This window comes from Danio rerio, chromosome 9 (assembly GCF_049306965.1).
Source record: "Danio rerio strain Tuebingen ecotype United States chromosome 9, GRCz12tu, whole genome shotgun sequence".
NCBI lineage: Eukaryota > Metazoa > Chordata > Actinopteri > Cypriniformes > Danionidae > Danio > Danio rerio.
The window spans coordinates 36525657-36547342 of record NC_133184.1 but is presented as its reverse complement, the minus strand read 5'-3'; the positions used below and the strand labels follow the sequence as shown (position 1 = coordinate 36547342).

The 21686-nt window shown below is 33.7% G+C and overlaps 1 protein-coding gene across 15 annotated transcripts; it reads left to right on the top strand.

Moving 5' to 3' along the window:
• The first annotated feature begins 587 nt into the window (after window positions 1–587).
• crlf2 (cytokine receptor like factor 2) lies at window positions 588–20526 on the top strand. Of its 15 annotated transcripts, none has more exons than XM_073911515.1 (8): window positions 588–676; window positions 3639–3707; window positions 6381–6583; window positions 15015–15172; window positions 15347–15512; window positions 15665–15767; window positions 15869–15947; window positions 19136–20526. In XM_073911515.1, exons 5-8 carry the CDS (start codon window positions 15419–15421, stop codon window positions 19373–19375), a joined length of 516 nt encoding a protein of 171 aa, XP_073767616.1. In that variant the 5' UTR covers window positions 588–676; window positions 3639–3707; window positions 6381–6583; window positions 15015–15172; window positions 15347–15418; the 3' UTR covers window positions 19376–20526. The 15 variants fall into 15 exon arrangements, with proteins under 15 accessions (XP_073767616.1, XP_073767607.1, XP_073767613.1 ...); XM_073911517.1 differs by lacking the exon at window positions 588–676 and adding an exon at window positions 861–1101 and having other exon boundaries at window positions 6409–6583; XM_073911510.1 differs by lacking the exon at window positions 588–676 and adding an exon at window positions 861–1101.
• The last annotated feature ends 1160 nt before the right edge of the window (window positions 20527–21686 follow it).

Here is a 21686-nt window from a genome sequence, read left to right as displayed (position 1 = left end):
CTTTAAAGAACTGAGACAAGTGCTTTTGCTAAGTTAAACAATAAGTCAATAGTTTGAGCTAAATAGTTCACCCACAAATTTAAAGTCACTTACTATTTACCTGCCATCAAGTGGTTGTAAACCTTTATGAGTTTATTTTTTCTCTTTACACTAAGAAAGATATCATAAAGAAAGCTGAAAATCTGTAATTGAAATTGTAGAAAAACCAACAAATACAATGGAAGTCAGTAGTTACAGGTTTTCAGCTTTTATCATAATATCTGTTTTTGTGTTCAACATATCCTAATATTTGGGTGTATTATTTTATCTGTTTATTTTATTTAATGTTGTTGTCTATGCACTCAATGTATTTGACTTATTAAATTATGATAGTATTTACATTTTTTGTTCTGTTGCTTTCATTACATTTATGGTTCATATTTGTAAAATACTTTGTATACAAACATCTATCCAATAGTTTGTAAATGTAAGTAGTATTAGATGTATCAAATGAAATAAAAAAATCAATACATAATTACAAATACTTACTGTGGTTTAATGGTGTTCAAACTAAAACAATGTATATTAAGACATTGATGATGTACAGTATGACATGTCATTATTATCAGCACTGAGGGGTCGGCGGCAGCGCACTCCGTTGGTTTGCAGTTAATTCAAACGGATCTATACCCTGCATGTAAGTCAGTTTATCAAAATGACGATCCCTGGTATTGTTGTTTAGTTTATTGAGGTACCGCGTGCTCTCGATTTTCTTGTACTTCTCCAGACCTTTTTATGGCATGCATCTCTCTTGCGTTATGTGTCTCTCAAGCTGTCACGCAAAGCGATACCACAAAAATGGCGCCGGTGTGACGTCACACAACAAACGCACGTGACTGACAGACCGATACCCTTTTACGCTCTTTGAGAGTCTTTGCGTGATTTTAGAGAGGTATTTAAGCACATATGAAGTAACAGTATCGTCTTTGTACCATATGCAATATTTAGCTCGCTCGTAAACATCGCTGCTGTCCTCATATCATGAGTAGAAGTTTCATCATTAGCCCTAACTGTCAGATGTTCATCTCAGGAGCTGTATTTTAGTTGCTTGATACAGATAAGGTGAGTTATGGCTGGTGTGGACGCTGCCAGACGGGCTTTCATTCGTTTTGGCATGACAGGAGCGAACAGGATAATACAGGACAACACTACTTGAACGCTCATTTTGAAAGCATACACATTTAAGGTTAAAACAGCAAAACAACTGCTACAGCATTTCAAAGCCTCTGTAATCAAGACTCAATCTAATATCTAAAGCACAGCTGTACACTGTCTCCCTGTCTTTGATTTTGTTTACTAGTATCACCAAAAAGACTTTGCAAGTAATGAAAACCATGCAAGTCAATCAACCTCTAGAGATCAAAGGCCAATGTAATTTACCAAAATGGCTATAATGCAAAGCAATCTTCTGTAATGTGAACTGCCTTGTCCGACTCCAAGCATACTGTACATGTCAGATAAATATTAAGCAATTTTCTTCAAATGCAACCTTGACGGGGCTTTGGAATTGGCAAAACCTGCAAGTAATTATAATACTAGTGTTAAGTGCTTTGATATTAAAATGACTGGTTTTAAAACCATTAACTTTCTTCAGATAACAGGAAATGGACAATCGCTTCCACATGTTGATACTCTGGAAAATATGTGTTCACTGACCACATCTGACGTCAAATTAAAACATTATCTGCTTTCTCTTATGAATCAGAGAGTTATTGTACATTTTCTCAGGAAGTTGGTTCAACATCTAATAAATTGCATTTACTTTTTAGCATTTTTCTTATTGCACAGTAAAGAGTTATGCCTGTTACAGCTAAGCAGACATGTGAGAAGTCCACTTGATGGCACTGTTGAAATGAAAATAAAACAAAGTAAAGGTTTTGAGATGTAACATGAATAAACAAGACGGGATTAAAACAAACATCAACTTTAAACCATTTCAAAACACTAAAACAAGCATCCAGTCTGTTATTATTTCAATTTTACTGTTTATTTGTTTAAACTTCAGTGAATTCATCCATTTTAGTGCAATTCAGAGTCATTTTTAAAGCCGTTTGACTTAATTGTGACAGAGCAAAACGAATGAGTTACACCACCAACTAAACATTTGACAGATACTGGAGCTAAAGCACAAGTTCAGTGACTGTGTTCTGCGATATTAAATGTGACTATATTGAGGTATCCACCAGATCCATGGTTTGTTGAGGTCAAAATCCCATGTGCTCTGGCTGCGGCCTCAGTCAGTCAGTTCATGAGCACACATTCATTGAGGTGTGGACTGTGAGAAGTGAAATATTTCATGACAGGGCTTTCATCCAGACCTCTGATGCCTCTTTGTTGTTATTTCTGAGTTGTCCCAGTGGACCACTCTTACCTTGCCTTCTGCTGGCTGCATCTCATAAACACACATACATACACACACGCCGCTCGCCTCAGATGTCTTGCATGCCATGTTATCTGTCATGTCACGCACCTTTATACTCTTTCATTCAGTTTGAAAAAAAGAAACAAACAACTAAAAAAAGCAAACAACAACAGTAATATCGAATCGATGTAAGGGTGTTGTGTTTTAGCTTTAGTTAAATTAATTAATTATAGACCTTTATAAGTAAACGAATGAACTCTCTGACTTGTAAAATTGTAAAAGTTTATTTTATAAAACTTTTTTTGACATCCAAACCTCTTCAAAGTGCAGATTTACCTAAATATTCCAACAGATTAGTTAATATTTCAATAATTCATAAACACATTCTCATGCATACAGCTTATCTGATCCCAGTCCGTGATAAATATTTAAAAAATAAAGACAACAAACCTAAAGCCTTTTTTCTTTATTTTTTATTTATAAATGATTAATTAATTGAGCTGTTTTACTTTCAAAAAACTTGTTTCAATTGACTTCTTTTGCTTAAAAAACTTTTATCCTATAGTACCTGTCAAACATTTTGACATATTCGTTCATTCATTTTGTTTTCAGCTTAGGTGCCACAGCGGAATGAACCGCCAACTTATCCAGCATTTTTTTTACGCAGCAGATGCCCTTCTAGCTGCAACCCATCAATGGGAAACATCCATACACATCATTCACACACATACACTACGGAATAGGGTAGTCTACCCAATTTTTCTAAACCACATGTCTTTGCACCCGGAGGGAACCCACGCGAACGAAGGGAGAACATGCAACCTCCACACAGCAATGCCAACTGACCCAGCCAAGGCTCGACCGAGCGACCTTCTTGCTGTGAGGCGATCGTGCTACCCACTGCGCCACTGTGCTGTCCTAATAATATTATTATTATTATTATTATTATTTTATGCAGCTTGCAATAAGTGTAATAACCCCATTTATGTTGTATTTATTTTCCTTTGTAAATATTCTGACCTAAAATAAAATAAAATCCAAATATAGAGACACTTTTGCAAAATTACAAATGATTCTCATGTTTTGTTTTTTTTTTTACATTTGTAATTTAATCTTCTGGCCTGTAATGAGCGTAAAGGTAACTCCAGGTCATGTCAGCATCAGAAATCACATACTGTCCTCCCATATTAAGAGAGATAGAAAAATTAAAGTATGCACTAATTCTTTCTTTTCACAGGAACTGTGCAGACTGTTTTGCTTGAGATAAGCTGATAAGGCTCTGAGATGAGGAGAAAGTTCTTACAAAGTAAGTACCTTGTGTCTTGAAGGGACTTGTGGTTTTTGCAGTTATCTCTCAATAAACATGTTTTTGTTCAGGTGCTTTTGTGTTGTACACTGCAAAATGTCACTGATGTCCAACCCTGATAACTAACTTGAAGGGGGCTGAGAAACTAATAGAATAATACAGTATTGTGAGAATGAACATGCATGATATATTGTTATCATGGAAAAGTGCATAATTATTTATTATTTAAACATTTAGAGTAAATTTTAGGAATTTTCATATCACAACACATTAATCTGTAACATACTTTAAATACTGGCTGAAAATATTTGGATCTTTTATAAGCCTAATGTTTGTTTGTCACAAAAGATTTTTAGATTAGATTAGATTCAACTTAATTGTCATTCCACATGTACAAGTACAAGCGAACGAAATGCAGTTTAGGTCTAACCAGCAGTACAATAGCAGCAAGTTTAGGATATAGGTAAGTTATAAAGTGCAATTATGGAAAAAACAATGATGATATTTACAGATGGATGTACTGATGTATATACAGGTTGTATTAGTTATGAACAGAGATTTACAATAGATGAATATATATACAGGTTGCTGTTAATAATCAGAAGTGTGCAGATAAATAGATAGATATGCAATGTAGTGCAATGAATATGTGCAATAAAAAAAAAATTCAAGTATTAAATAGTGCAGTGATTATGGGAAGAATAAGTTTACTAGTAATACACCAAGTGTGGAGTTCTTTACGTTTACTATACCTATTATTAGATTTAATATTATGTAAAGCCATTTCTGCTGGGTATATACTGAAAAAATCATCAACAATTATAAGTACTGAAAATTTTTTTTATTATATTAATTTATTTAGCTTGCAGGAATAGTAGTAACCCCATTCATGTAATTTTTTTTCCCTCTTTTTAAATATTCTGACCTAAAATAAAACAAAATTTAGTTCTAGAAAGACACCAGCCTTTACAAAATTATAAATGATTGTAATACACATGTTTTTTATGCTACATTTGTAATGGTTCATCTGCTGAAACTTGCTTAAAATTTTGACTGAAAATGTTTTGGTCCTTTATAATGCAATAAATGTGGAGTTCTTCTTATTACTCTACTTATTATTAGCTATAATATTTTGTAAAGCCATTTTTACAGTGTATATTCTGATAAAATCGTCAGCAATTATTAATACTGGGAAAATAATAGTAAAAAAAATAATAATAATGTTTAATAATAATAATAATAATAATATGCTGACCTAAAATAAAATAAAATCCAATTCTAGATAGACACCAGCCTTTACAAACTTATGATTGATTTGGATACACATGTTTTTTATTCTACATTTGTAATAGTTCTTCTACTGAATCTTGCTCGTAATATTGGCTGAAAATGTTTGGATTCTTTTTAGGCCTAATGTTTGTTTGGGGCAACGCGGTGGCGCAGTAGGTAGTGCTGTCGCCTCACAGCAAGAAGGTCGCTGGTTCGAGCCTCGGCTTGGTCAGTTACCGTTTCTTTGTGGAGTTTGCATGTTCTCCCTGCTTTCGTGCGGGTTTCCTCGGGGTGCTCCGGTTTCCCCCACAGTCCAAAGCCATGCGGTACAGGTGAATTGGGTAGGCTAAATTGTCCGTAGTGTATGAGTGTGAATAAGTGTGTATGGATGTTTCCCAGAGATGGGTTGCAGCTGGAAGGGCATCCGCTGCGCAAAACATAGGCTGGATAAGTTGGCGGTTTGTTCCGCTGTAGCGACCCCAGATTAATAAAGGGACTAAGCCGAAAAGAAAATGATTGAATGAGTGTTTATCGCAAAATGTATATATTTTTTTTGCTGATATTACACCAAATGTGGAGTTATTTTTATGAATATACTTATTATTAGATATGATATTATATGAAGCCTTCTTTACAGTATATTGGGTATATACTGTACTAACATATACACTGATACAACCTTCAGCAATTATCAAAAGAAAATCTGATCTAATCATGTGCCTTTAGTCTACTGATGATGATAAAGAACATTACATTTAAATAACATTTTGCTGTGGATTTTCCAGCTTTGCTAATGCAAATGCACATATGAATTATTAAAAAGATGATAACACTCGGCTTTAACCAAAGCAAGAGTAGATCAGAGAGCTGGACGTCTCTTGTATCGCACCCTTGACACTGACCCTTTTGCGCTGACCTTTACATCGCCCTCGCCTCAAACAAACTGTCAGCGATCATCATGTTGACTTTCAGATCTGTCTGTTTGATTGTAAGTCAGTGGTCAAAGCAAACAAACAAAACTGCTGCTTTCATTTCCGCTGTTTTCTTGTGTCGACTTATTGCTCCTGACACGTTCCAGTTCCTCTGTTTAAGACCAGCGGTGTCACACCAGTGTTTAACGACTGTCACGCATCACAAAACAGCACTTTTGAAGCGCAAATAGGTGACCCTCCACCTCAGTCCCACGTCTTCTTCTTCTTCTCTCTAGCAACAATAACAATCAATTCTTCAACATCAGAAGGTTCTGAAGAACAACTTATAAATCATATGCATCCCCTGCTGGTCTCTTGGCGGCCAAGTTGACTTTACTGAAGCGTTTCTTTGATCCTGCACCGCTTTGATTCACTTTTCTCTCACCCTTTTAGCTAAACATATCATTGGAATTTCGCTCTTTGTTCCTGACAGGTCTCGTCTTCGCTCGGTTTCTCTGCAGACACGCAGCCCTTCCCAAAGGGGGAGAATTGCTCCGCAGCCCAGACGAAATCGAGTGCTGCTCAAAGATTTATCCTCGTCTTTTGAGTCGACTCTCGCTTTTCTCCTTCACTCTCTAGCTTGACATCTCCGGGCCGGCGCTCCATCCCTCTCTGAGCCACAATTGAAATGACAAGGTTGGTGTGGTCAGTGTCATTCAACGTTTCGTAAATGCCAAGCATAAGTCTCATTAATCTCTATTACAAGAAGAGAATTCGAAAGAATTGTGGATCTCTGATGAATTCATGCTGTGATAAGACACATTTCACTGTCCTTGTTTGGGATCTCAAAGCACCAAGAATGTAGTGTAAAAAGAATAATTAGTAGACTACACTGTGAAATAAAAAGAAATTTGTAGAAAAATGGAAATTAATCAGTACTTCTTCCATTAAGTTACAAAATTGTATATATATATATATATATATATATATATATATATATATATATATATATATATATATATAATATATAATATATAGATTTATCTCACTGTAATCTTGGAATTAATCTAGATTAAAATTATACATTTGAATTCTGCCAAAGGCATTCAGAATATGTGTGCTACCCAAATAATGTCTAAAAGTAAGTCTTTGAGAATGGGTTTCTCAAGCCAGGTGGCGCATTAGACCAGGGACTCATCTCCGGTTTCCAAAATGCATCACAAACTGCTTGAGAATCTGTTCTACTATGATAATTGGTGATGAAAATAAAAGATGTTCAGTAAGATGTACTTGTGTTTACTATATGTTTATTCAGTTAAACATGAATTTTAAACTGTAGGCCTACATAAGCTCGAAACAGCAATTTTTGATGACCTTAATCCGACTAAAGTCATAACTGAACTAAATGGAAATGGAATTAAGACATGTGGAGTATGCATATATTAGTGGCATTATTGAAGTAAACACCACAATTAAACTATTACCGTCATGTAGGACTTTTTGCCATGTTTTCCGACAAGATCCACACACGCAGCTTTCAGTAAAGGACCACACACACGCCCACACATCGCAAAATGTGGAAGTTTTTTCTTTCCATTTGGCGTGCATTATTCAATTCCATAACACTCTCACCAGTCCTTACTCCTTTTTTGCATCTAATACCCCAGTTTGTCACGGGACATGAATGAAATGTTCATGAGTGAATGTGAATCTGCGGAACTGCAGTTAAAGTCACCCAAAATGACAGGAAACTCTTACATAAAAGCACTCTAACAGAAATCAGTCAAGTTTAGTGAAAGAAAAATCATGGTTTGGGGTTACATTCAGTAGGGGGTGTACTTTAGTCTCCACATCAAAGTTTCTAAAAGCAAAGAAGGTCAAGGTGCTCCGGGATTGGCCAGCCCAGTCGTCCAAGCTCATAGGAGTCATACACAATATTAATTCTTTTTCCACTGCACCATGGCTTTATATTCTATACTGTACATTATTTCTGTTAAGTGACAATACTTTTGTCTAACCAAAGTCAGATCTTTCTGTCCTAATTAAATAATAAAAAATCAAGGCATCATCATATATTATTTTTGTCAAATAAGTGTACTCGGGAGGCTTTTTCTTTTCATATAAGCCACTTCTGATATCAAATGATCAACCAAAAGTTATTATTTTTTATTCCTAAAACTTGAATAGGCGACAAGACTTTTGTTAAGTAGTGTATATAAATATTTTTTCAAAAGAAATTAACAAATAAAAAGATTTTAAAAAATAAGGAACTAAGCTGAAGGAAAATGAATGAAAGAAAAATTCAGGAAAAAGCTAGAAAACATGTAAAAAAAGAAAATTTATAGAAGATATTTAATTTATGTTTACTTTCCAAGTTGAAAACTTATTTTAAACCAGACTAAGAAAAGTCAACCTGATTCTCAAATGTTAAGATTGCTAAAATGTAGATATTAAATATTACTAAGAGAAAGGAGTCTTGAGTAAAAAATCAAATAAGCAAAATAATTAGGGCATACTGGCATTTTTTTAAAGGTTGGTTTTCATTAGAAGATAAATAAACACAGATTCACTTCCTTTTGACTTTGAAGTATAATACACTGAATCTGAGTGCAAAAACATGATCATTATCTACTACAAAACAACAGCTCCAGGGTCTTAAATGTGACTGTTTACATGTAAGACTTGCTTTTGTGTAATAGTTGATGCCCAACATCAGATATGTTCATATCATAATGAAGAAACTCTCTTTATTGCATTTATTTTATGATGGATTCTACATCTACAACATTATTATCAAGTTGCTTGAATGGTTTTGTTAATAAGACAAGAGATGTGTTATTTGATACAATAAAGGAAATTACCAAAACAACTCTTTTGAACAGCTGTGTGGAAAAAATGTTGTTATTGGAAGCATAGAGAGGTAAATAAATGTTTATTCATAACATAATTTTTATCTTTTGTGGCACAGTGACAACACCATCTGGTAGGATTTTGTGATTGATAATTATAGAAGACTAGTTAAAGCATTATGTTGTTGTTAAAAGCTAAAAGTGAAAGACTTTAACATTGTTTTATTAGTGTGGTTATCTGTCTAAGCCCTGTTTTCTTCTTCCTGCTGTGGTTGGTTAGTAGCTGAACTCTGAGTTCTGAGCCTGTGGTGAGATAAATCAGTTTTTGATAACTTAGTTATAGAAAAAGTATAAGTAAATTCTGTAGTAATTTACTTGTTCTTTGACAGTTAAATAGTTGTTGAAAGATTATTTTAGGGAGATACAAAATTTAATAAACAATAAAACAAACGTTAGTTTTGTCAACTACAAAATTGCAGACTACAAAAATGCAAGTTACAAAATCCTAATGAACATTTTCAACCTTATTGTCCAGGAAAAAAGTTTAATTGAACCTATTGTTCACAAGTTGATATTGTTGACACAAATGTTATTGTATACAGTTGAAGTCAGAATTATTAAACACCTTGAATTATTAGCCCCTCTGTTTATTTTTTCCCCAATTTTTGTTTAACGGAGAGAAGATTTTTCCAACACATTTCTGAACATATAGTTTTAATAACAGATTTATTTTATCTTTGCCATGATGACAGTATTCAGCTTAAAGTGACATTTAAAGGCTTAACTAGGTTAATTAGGCTAACTAGGCAGGTTTGAATAAAAATGGTTTCCTCTGTAGACTATAAAAAATATATAGCTTAAATGGGCTATTACTTTTTACATTAAAATTTATTTAAAAATGTAAACTGCTTTTATTCTAGTCAAAATAAAACCAATAAGACTTTCTGCAAAAAGTCAAAAATATTAACATACATACTGTGAAAATTTTCTTGCTTTGGGAAATATTTACAAAAGATAAAAAAAAATTCAAAGAGTATATATATATATATATATATATAAAGTTTTAAAATACCTCAACCTGACATTGATGAAAAATAAAGTCAATACATCATGAAAAATTAAGACCAATTACAGTATAATATTGTTTGTTCTGTGGACAATTGAAAATAAATTAATTATATCATATTAAGAAAAAATATTATAGGAAATACTGTGAAAAATTCCTTGCTTGGTTTAACATAATTTTGGACATTTTTGAAAAAGAAAAATGGGGGCTAATACTTTTGACTTCAACTGTACTTAAAAGTAAAAAAGTCAAATTAATGTGAAATTAATATAAAAGATCTTAAAACAAAAGCAGTGATGAACCAGTTATAGTCAGTTTTCTGTAAAGACATATAAACCTGGCAGATAACGAAACCTAATAAACATTTTAATTATTTTTATTTAGGAATGAAGCTCACTCACACTCAAAATACACTCAAATATAAATATAACATATTTATAATATTTTAATCATGTGCAACAGACATTTATAAAAAAATATTCACAGATAGAAGTAAAAAATGATTTATGAACTGTAATATCTTATTTTGTAAGTTTAAATCTTCTCTTACTCTAAAAAAAAGGTTTGTTATTCATTTATTATACATTTTTGTATGTATTTGTATCAAAACTATCATTATGCTTTCAAAATCCATTTTTTTCTAGTTAATTAAACTTTTGTTTACAGTGTCTGTATGGGTACTTGTCAGTTAAATTCATATATTTGTGATTTTACATTATACATATTTCATATTCGCATATTAGCTTTAGCTATCGTCCATTGCCAAAAGTGTAGCCTGTTTAAATGCCGGAGCATTGATCATTTTATGATGAATATACTGTAAAAGTTTTCTTAGTTTCAAAAGAACTTAAAAAGTGATTTCAGAACTGGGTGAAATAACTAACAACAACTTCTACCAAGAACCAACTAGAGTCCTAAGAAATAAATGTGAAATGAATAAGAGTCACCAGTGACATAAAAGTTACAATCAAAACCCTCCCTCACCCTTGACTCAAAAGAGCATTCCAAGAATAAGAAATGAGGGGGTGAGAACTATGGCAAGCTGTTTTTACATTGAGACTGTTGAACATACTGCTTTTTGTTTTCATTCAAAGTTTTAGACAAGTGGTCAACGAACTTGCCAGTGTCTGGCAGATTTTAGCTCCAACCTTAATCAAACACATCTGAACAAGCTAATCAAGGTCTTATTAGGTATGCTTGAAACATCGTTGGAGCTAAACCCTGCAGGGACACTGGCCCTCCAGGACCAGGATTGGTGACCCCTGTTTTAGACAATCGTGTATTTTCTATTAAGTGCTGATAAATCATTGGGTAAACTTGTGCCTAGTGGTTTCCGGTTTAGTGTTGGCAAGGAGGAAAATAGCAGATATTAATAACTTTAATAGTTTATTAGGTTGTACTGATTTAATTCCCAGTATTGTGTTGTGGCTGGAAGGGCATCAGCTGCATAAAACATATGCTAGAATAGTTGGTGGTTCATTCCACTGTGGTGACCTATGCTAAATCAGAAACAAAAGACTGATTTATAGTTCTGCATCAAGCACACGAGTTTGATCCGGCGCAGACTTCATGCTGTCGCATAGAATTCGTCTTGACTTGTGGCTGATGCCGACGCTGACATGCACCTCTTAAAAAATGTAAGTACATGTCCCATTGACCTGACATATCACAAGCTCTGGGAGTGGTTGGCTTGGTTGCTGTGACGTGAGCGGTGCTAAGATCTACACAAGCCTGCTGGAGCGAGTGTTTAAAAGTGTCGCTCCAGATGGAAACTTGTTTTGTGTTTACCTTATGATTAAAGTTGTTGCACGTCCACCAGTTCCCGCCTCCGAATGAGCGAGTTTTAGCTACTTGTACGTTAAGGTAGCATTCAGAAAAGAAAAACAACACCCACGAAGAAACTCGACACAGAGGAACAAAAAAACTTTCTGCCTGCTTCAGAACATAAACAGTGCGCAGAAGTATAAATGCACGACTACACACAAGGCTGGCCATAGGTCACACAGATTAATCGATGCAGAACTGTAAACCAGCCTTAAGCCAAAGGAATATGAATAAATTAATTATTTATTAGACACTAATATATTTTACTAATATAATTTTATATCTTTTAAACGTTAGTCAAAACTGCTTTTTTACTAGTTATAGTAGGTCCACACGGAATAAGTGCGTTCAGAAATCGGTAGATTTTTACAGATTTCTAGCCCATCACTAAATCTATTTATTTACTTGTGTAAATGTGTGTAAATGTTTATTTGTTCAGTTTTTTAATTATTTTCACTAATATTATTGTGATATAATAATAGTAATAATAAAATGTTTATACGATTCATTTACAATATCGTTTGTAAAGTAATATGTTTTGTCTTTTAGTAGATATTTTATTTGAGAGACTTGCTTTGTTTACCAAAGAAGTTGATCTAATTGGAGCTGCATTGTAAAAATTAAATAAAAGTTAAAAATTTATTATTTGTTGATTTCATACAGTATATTGTTTTTAGTTATGATACTCCTAAAATAATTACATATAAATCCACCGATTTTTTTTTTTTTTAATTCTTAGCAGAAATAGCGAAAAACGTCAGCAGATTCTGTCTGGCCCTTGTAACTTAGAACTAGACAATACTTAAATGCTTATATGTAATAAATATCTTCTAGTATCTAATAAGAACTACTATCTAATGAATAAATACTAATATAACAAGTAAAAAATTTGATCGAATACACACAAGTATCTAATAAGCAGCAGTAAGTATTTATACTTTTAAAGCAGTATTTTAAAAGTGATACTAGTGCCTAATCAATAATTACACTGTATGTAAAAATATGGTGATAAAGATTGGAATACATAGTTAAATCTCTGTCTAGCAATAATAAAATTACTACTCATTATTAGGTACTAATGTGTCATAAATTGGTGCTAAATAAATAAGAACTTATCTATTGATGAATAAACATTAGATTCTTTTACAAATGTATCAGTAAATAAGCACTAGAAGGCAATAATGAGTACTAGAAGATTAAAAGTACATAAGTTTCTTATTTTATTAAATGTTAAAATGGCTTGCCATACAGGAAGGAAATGAGTGGAGTGTTTCAGGTGTACAGTATATATATATTGTCACCTGTTCCTCTGAGAGCTCTTCATAAGTAACTTAGACGTGAGCTAGTCATGATCAACTGGAGTTTGTGTTTATTGTTTTTCCCTACCTTGCTCTTTGCTTGGTCTAGTGCTGGTCCAGACGATTATGATGAGGAAGGTGAGTTTATTAAAAAAAATACCTCTAATTTAGAGAATAAACATTCAATATTTACATTTTAAAGTGACTTTTGAATACATTAGGTGTTGATTATATTTAAATGTTATCTGTCTATCAATGTATCTATAAAGATATGCTATAAGTTAATGATTGAGGAGCGTGAGAAAATGTTTCTCACTGCATTATGAGAGTAAGGAACTAGTGTAGTATTGATCACATACAATAACAAGTCCCACAAATGGAACTGTACACTCACTGGAAACAGGTGTTTGCCCAATGTATGAGTTATAGGTCAGATTTGTAGGATAGGAGCAATTGACACACATTCTTGCCAGTATTCGTTTAGATAAGGTTCAGATGATGATGATGATGATGATGATGATGATGATGATAAGCTTGCTGACAGGCAGCGGTGCACATGCTTTCCTGGAGAGCCACATCAAAAAGCCTGAGGAGGGGGAGGCATTTATATGTCAGCTGGTATCCTGTATACCTTGTCAAAGACTCAGTCAGAACACATTCATGAAGTAAAACCCTGATGGTTTTTTGCAGTGTTGTTTATTAATCTTTTAAAGACAGATAGAAGTATGTGTAATTGCATATACTGTAACGACAAATAAAATGCTGCCAATGATATGACAACGTTTAAAAACATGGGCAAATATAAAACTGCTCATTCAAAGGTTGTACATATAAAAACTCTACCATAGAACATTTGCTCACTGCTAATTTCTGCATGGTGTAATTGACTGTACAGTGTAGTTTTTCTGTACAAAAATCCTGTATTAAACATATGTGTTTACATTGAGTAATGAAAATGACGCATAGAGTAGCAGATCATGGATAATGCTGCCAGTTATCACAAAATTAACTTGATACATACTCGATATGTACCCCTGTATGCATTTCTATATAGACAGTGCAAAATACGTCCCAGGAGGTACAGTGCATTTTTTGCAGTTGTAGTTTGTTACTGTGAATTCACCAGTGGCCATTGTGTACACTTTTTCAGATCTCAAAATTTTCTTTGCTGTTCTCATGTAAATCCACCAGAGGCCACTGTCGACTGATTGACTGACCCACCGACCAATCAATCCCCCCCATCCACCCCCTTTCCTAAACCCAACTGACAGTGTTTTCAAAAGCGATAAAAAAAAGCCCTCACAGTTGCCTGACATTTTAAGATCTTACCACGTTCTCACCCTTTTATTTACTTGTTTATTTTATTTTTTACCTTTTGTTTTTGATTTACCTGCTTTCTGGAACCATTCCTCACTGGACTCAAACCCTGCTGTCTCAGTCAACTCCTCTCTGCATCTCAGATGTACATGGTGCCGTCAGCAGCGTCATACCGCATCTCTGCGTTCATTTTAAAGATGAAATCTTATTATCTTATGTACTTCTGACTATATAATTCACGCTCTCCAGAAATGTATACGGGGGTATGTTTTTACATGTGTTGAAATCTACAGTCCTACAATGTTTATTTTTAATGGAATTGGTTAGCTGAATGGCTCAAGTTGCTTTTGTGGTACAAAAGCCTTTGAAAGAACATTCCAAAAAATCGTTTTTGTTCAAACTACTTATTTAGAATGAGTTGAATCAACATGATTCTTGTGTTTTTTTGGGACAACGTAAGTGTTTTATGTTCAATCTACTTAAATTTGTAAAAACTAAATTAAGTTAATTTACACTGTGTTGGGACAACAGGAAGGAATTGTTTGAAACTCAGCATTTACAGTGAAGTTAGAAATATTCAACATCGCCAAAAAAAAACAAAAAACTGTTCTAATCATGAAATATTAAAGCAATATTTGATTTGAGTGACCAATCAAAATGAAGTATTCAAAAGAGACATATGATAAATCAGCATGCACAATGACAGCTATGAGTTTAAAATCTTTGTGCTGTTTTTGCATATACCTAATCAGAAATGCTTTATTCCTTTTAAGAACCCATAGAAGACATCGACCCGGACAGGATTGTATTTAATATTAGTAAAACACCATATGGTGTTAAAGTAATATGGAGAGTTGCAAATAATAATGCGGACCCTCAGTGTTTTAACACAGAAGTGCAGTACAAGCGCCAATGTGAGAAAGACTGGGAGGTACAGTACTGAGTTCTCACAGACACTTACACATCAACAGAGTTTCAGTAAAGATTATTGCAAGCATCAAACTGAGACATACACAATTGTTTAAATAATGACGGAGTAAGATGCTTGTGAACCTTATGAAATTCGAATCTAGAGAATCTTACAGGCTGTTTTGCTTTCATGCAGAGAAGTCACAGGATCAAACTTCAAAATAATCAAGAGGAGAATCATTTAAACTTGTCTACTTTAAGCACGAAGATGAATTATGATTTCAGAATAAGAATGAAGTATGAGTGTTTGGAAAAGGACTGGAGCAACTGGACAAAAGTACAAAGTTGGGGAAACAATAAAGGTATAGTTTCTGTTTCTTTGTGTTATATAAAATAAACATAGGATCAGATTCATCCCCTGGACTTGTTTTGATGATACCAATTTTTTATGGTCCAAGAGCACATTAAAAAAATGATTTTCCTTCAATAAATAAATGAAGAATTTTGTTCACAGATGTCTGTATGGTGAAATCATCTTACTACATATGGGTTTACATTTTGATAATCATGCTGCCACTGATTACCTTTCTTCTCTTTTGTCTGCTGATTCAACAAAGGTGAGAAGCACTTTAATTATTAATAATATTCTCCAAGCAGTTTGTTTTTATTTATTTTTGTTAAACATCTTAACGCTGATGACGTTGTTTGGTCTTGAAAGAATTAGAAAACTGCTTCTTCCTGAAGTACCAGATCCCAAACACTTAAAACATAAAATCATGGACACTGAGCAGTTTCAGGTAAGGCATTTGAGGAGACTTTCATAATTTGTTTTACTGCATACATTTTACACAATCAAATGTGAACTTTGACTAAACTCTGTACTTCAGATATGTGAGGTTTCTTCATTTGTTTAAGTATAAAAATAGACTTATATCTTTGTGCTTGTTGTAGTGCTCCTGTAGCAGCTTGTTAGCAGTTTACATTTTGCAAACATTTCACATCATGAAACATTTGTTTGAGGTCGGTGATGTATGTCATACAACAAAATGTGAAAGTTTTTCCAGCATGTTGTTACATGTAGAACAAATTGTGGATAACTCTCAAAAGTGAGCTCTTTAAAAAAATCTGAGATGTTAATATTTTCACTTTTTCCTCCAGTATATCAAAACATGCATGCACATAAAGATGTTTTGGCAGTTTGTTTAACCTTGCGCTTTATCTGATAATAAACACTGTTACATGACACATTGCTTGCTGATAATTGGAGCAACTGTGCATACAGATAGAAGAATCTCTACTAAAGGCTTTTTTACAATTTATTTATTTTACAAACCCAATGGAAATTACTGTGGGAGCTTACATGTCTCAAGTATTACATTTTTCTTAAATCTGTATTGAAGAACATTTTACACCCATAGGTCCATTTCATGGTGTGAAAGTGTCTTTATATTGATAAACAAATATTCTTTAGGTAATTAAATGTACATGATGTAACTTTGGCCTTCTAGTGGAATAAAACTAAAAGAGTTTTTTTGATTGTGCTTCGACATTGCAAATCTGCCCACACTAGTAAGCAGGTAAGTCTTAAGCCTGACTTATTTTTTTGCCTGGTGCCACGTCACAGACCTCACGAAACAGACAAGGCTTTTACACTTGATGCATTTGCCATTGTGATATTCTTTAAAACGTCAGGAGGGGCGGTCAAAAGAAACCCACCCTAAAATCAGACGGATAACTACGTCATATCATATGTTATAGATTTTTAAACTAATTATTTTATCATTTTTTTATAAAATATTTTAATGATTATAAAGATGTGACGCAGTGGTGCAGTAGATAGTGCTGTTGCCTCACAGCAAGAAGGTCGCTGGTTCGAGCCTCGGCTGGGTCAGTTGGCGTTTCTTCATAAGTTTGCATGTTCTTCCCGTGTTTTCATGGGTTTCCTCCGGGTGCTCCGGTTTCACCCACAAGTCCAAAGACATGCTTTAGGCGAACTGGGTAAGCTAAATTATCTGTAGTGTATGAGTGTGTATGGATTTTTCCCAGAGATGGGTTGCAGCTGGAAGGGCATCCACAGCGTAAAACATATGTTGGATAAGTTGGCGCTTCATTACGCTGTGGCGACCCCAGATTAATAAAGTAACTAAGCTGAAAAGAAAATGAATGAATGATTATAAAGGTTTTGATATCAATTCAAGATTTTTTTTTGTTTCATCACTTGTTTTTGTTCATATCTCATACAGTTCTACCTTTTAAAGTTTATTAAAATATTAATGGCAACAGAACTGTGTTGCTCTACAAAAATATTTTTTATTATGGAAAGAATAATCCATTATCACCAATAAATCCAAGGAAAACAGGGCATCAGTATATTGTAAACTGATAGGTTCAAATATTCTTTATCAGTTATCAAATAAATAATTTGTTACTTCATTTTAGTTTTGTAAGTATTAAATTAAAACCTAAAGGTGGAAAAACAAATATTCTTTAATATTAAATCCACCCATGTCTCCACTTTTGCCATGGCCTCTCTTTTTGGTTTTAACAAACTTATCCCTCAAGTTTTTCTAAACTTTTTAACAAAAAAAATCCCCCTTTCTCTTGCTGTTGCAATTTCTAGCCAAGAATTATTGTCCATCAGGTTATCTCTATGATCACGCAAAAAATCTCTTCAGAGTGATTCATATTCAACTCAATTGAAACGCAGAGCCACACGAACTGTTCGCTCGAGTCTCAAAATGTTTTGTGCCCTCCGCCAGCCGAAATCCTGTCAAACCTTTGCAAACACATCGATGATGTCACATTCGCCTCGCACACTCATGCAAACTATCAGAAGTATCGAGTATAAGCCAGGCTTTACGGTCTTTGCACATTAAGTCTGAAATTTTCATTTGCATTTTTCATAATTGTTATACTTAAATTTCCTCACACATACCTTGTACACTGAGTCAGATGCATATTAATTAATCTGTTGTTGGGAAAAAAAACCACAAACCAGTACAATGTGTCCATTTGATTTAAATGATCCTGAACAGAGACTTGCAGGAACATAATGCCAAAAATGCAACCCAGGCTCATTCTGAAAATGCACCGCTATATACATTTCTGGAGAGTGCCAAATAAGTCCCAGGAGCTACGTTTTTTGCGGCTTTTGTTTTCACAAATCCACCAGAGGCCGCTGTGTATGCTTTTTAAGATCTCAACTTTCTCTTGCGAGTGCCATTCATGCCTGCTGTGGTCATGTAATTCCACTAGAGGCTGCTGTTGATTGACTGAATGGTGTAAGTGTGTGCGTGTGTGTATTTCAAATGGCATTGTGTGACTCATTTCAGAAAGGCTTGAATAAACTCCACTACAAATACATGAAATAAATTTTCTTTCTATGTTTGACTAGTGACCTTATTTCAGCTGCATCATTGTCTGTCTCTATTACTGACTGCTGTTTATCTGACATAACGCATGAGTAGCAGACATGCACATGGGAATGGTGGGCGGAGAGAAGCATCTCATTTTCATTTAAAGCCACAGGCTACAAAAACAGCTACATTGATTCTAGAGGCTATAATAAATTATCTGATGGGTATTTTGAGCTGAAACTTTACAAACACATTCAGAAGACAACAAAGGATTATCTTACATCCTGTTAAAGAGGTCAAATAGGTAAACTGAATGTACTAAAAACATAAAAAACATAAAAAAGTTTATGTTGGACAAGAAATGCATTTGAACTTTGAGCCATCACAACAAAACAAAGTTTCTTGTACATAACATTTCATTTTTTTTTTTCATTGAAAACTTTTAGTTCAGTTAACTAAATAAAATAATATAAAAATAAATATATAAATAAACAAATAAATTACAGTGTATAGTGTAAATGTAAAAACTTGTCATTTGCACTTTTGGAACAGTTAATGTATTATATAGGCTGAGGTTATGATTCAATATTTCTAATGAAATCTTTTTTGCCTGTCATTTCCTTTCTAAGTGGTGGGGAAACCTTACGCAGAGGAATGAAGATTGCCCAACCACAGACGTTGAGATTATTGACAAAAGTGAAAGCGAAGAGGTTCATCAAACTTTGGTAACACAACCCACAGACACCATCCCCGAGCAACATGACAGCATGTACTACATTTACTCCTCTGAAACGCTTGGTGAAAACACAGATCTGCAATACTCGAAGAGTGTGTTAGGGTACATCGCTCTTGAGGACTACAACAAATGATGCTGAGACTCATTGGTGTAACACATTATAAAGTTCACAAGAAGATATTTGATAGTAACTGAAGACCAAGAGTCTAAAGGCCCTGTTAGCACCCTCTGTAATGCCAAATCTGGATTAACAAACACCTTTTTTGCATTGACTGCCATTCAGATGTAGCTATCAATTCTAAGTATTTTAGATTATCGATTGATTGGTTCCTAGCAAACAATTTTGTATTTAATAGACATCTAAATGTAGACAGCTTGACTAAAACAAGGCTAAACTTGGGCTGTCAGTGAAAATCCAATAAGACATTTAAGAAAAGCCCAAAACTAGACTAGTCATCAAACAGACAGATTAGACAGACTTTATATGTGTAGTCATTCATTTCTGTTTATTTGATGATAAGTTTTAGCCTAGATGTCTATTACATTATTATCGACAGCGCAAATTGTTTTAGCCAAGACAAGTTTGTTTAGACATCTATTAGACCTCTTTTAAAAACAAAAAATGCTTTCTGGGGTGGATCTCACTCCTTAAGTCTGCGATCATAACTGTGGTTAATAATAATAACAGTTTAAGCACATCTGCTTGCAACAAACAATGTGCAGTACAATATTTGGACAATGGAGGGCACTCTGACTATCCTGATGTGTTAAAGAGCTGGAACATATCAAAGGCAACAAGGAACACACTCTTCACAGCATCACAGCCTTCTCTTAAGGGAGGATGTACGTTAATTTGAAGACTGATTTAAAAGATTAATGTGAACCTGCATAATAGATGTGCAGTTTCAGTGTGATGGTGAAGCAAAGCCAGGGCAGCAGCCACACACTCCGGTCGCTTGTGATTGATGAACTGGGAGAATGAGCAAATGATCATTTACAGATAGAAGCAAACACAAACACAGGCGGATATACAGTACGAATGGGTACCTGTTCAGCCATACCTGCAGCTTTGAAAAATGGATCAGTGTTATTTTGGTGTGATAAAATAGTAAAGTCTTTATGGCTTCATATAAGTTTTTAAAACTTGTTTGCTTACGTTTTTACTTGCTAATGTAAAGAAATAAATTTTATAATGTTTACGGTTTTATAGGTCGCTCAAACTATTTTGTGACAATCACAGAGCTGTAATGAATTAGTTGCTTTTAATAAACATTTTAATAAAGATGGTGAACTTTCATCATTGCAGATATGTTTATGAACATGATTATCATGTTTAACAGTTCATTAAAGTAAAATCTTGGAGCCAATAGACAGACTGTACAAGAGGGCCTATAAGATCCACAACAGACTTTCTGGATGGACTTTTTAAAAAATCACATGCTCGTCATCTGATGGTCAACTATTGCTGTAGCCACTGAGATAATAGCCTGCTCTTCTCTATTTTATATGTTTAGTGATTGTTTGTACTGTGTTGATGGATGAGATGTCTGTCTGTTTTTATGTTCTGCAGAGCAGGAACCTGCTGATAAACAGCATTCATGCTGAGTCAGGCCCGATTATCTTTTAATCTTTTTCTGTTTAAAACATTATAAATAAATAAATAAAAAATGTAGACAAACCAAATACTAAACCATTTTTACTTGCAAATAGTTACTCTGATAATGTTAGTGGTAATATTAAAAAAAGGCTCAGATCAATTTACATATGGTTTTATGATTTTGCTTCATACTACTATGGGCAAAATAATCATTTACAGATAGAAGTTTTAAAAACTCGTTTGCTTACCTTTTTGCTTGATGATGTAAAGAAATACAATTTATAATGTTTACAGTTTTATAGGTCATCCAAAACAATTTGTGACAATCATAGAACTATAATAAATAAGTTGCTCTTAATAAATATTTTTATAAAGATGATGCACTTTGATTATTTAACAGTTCATTAAAGTGAAATGTAGACAAACCAAATACTAAACCATTTTTACATGTAAATGGCTCAAAATGGGCACAAAGGGATCAGATCAATTTACATATGGTTTTATGATTTTGCTTCATACTACTATGGGCAAAATAATCATTTACAGATAGAAGTTTTAAAAACTCGTTTGCTTACCTTTTTGCTTGATGATGTAAAGAAATACAATTTATAATGTTTACGGTTTTATAGGTCATCCAAATCAATTTGTGACAATCATAGAACTATAATAAATAAGTTGCTCTTAATAGATATTTTTATAAAGATGATGCACTTTGATTATTTAACAGTTCATTAAAGTGAAATGTAGACAAACCGAATACTAAACCATTTTTACATGTAAATGGCTACTCTGATAATGTTAGTGGTAACATGAGACAAAGGGACCAGAACAATTTACATTTGGTTTT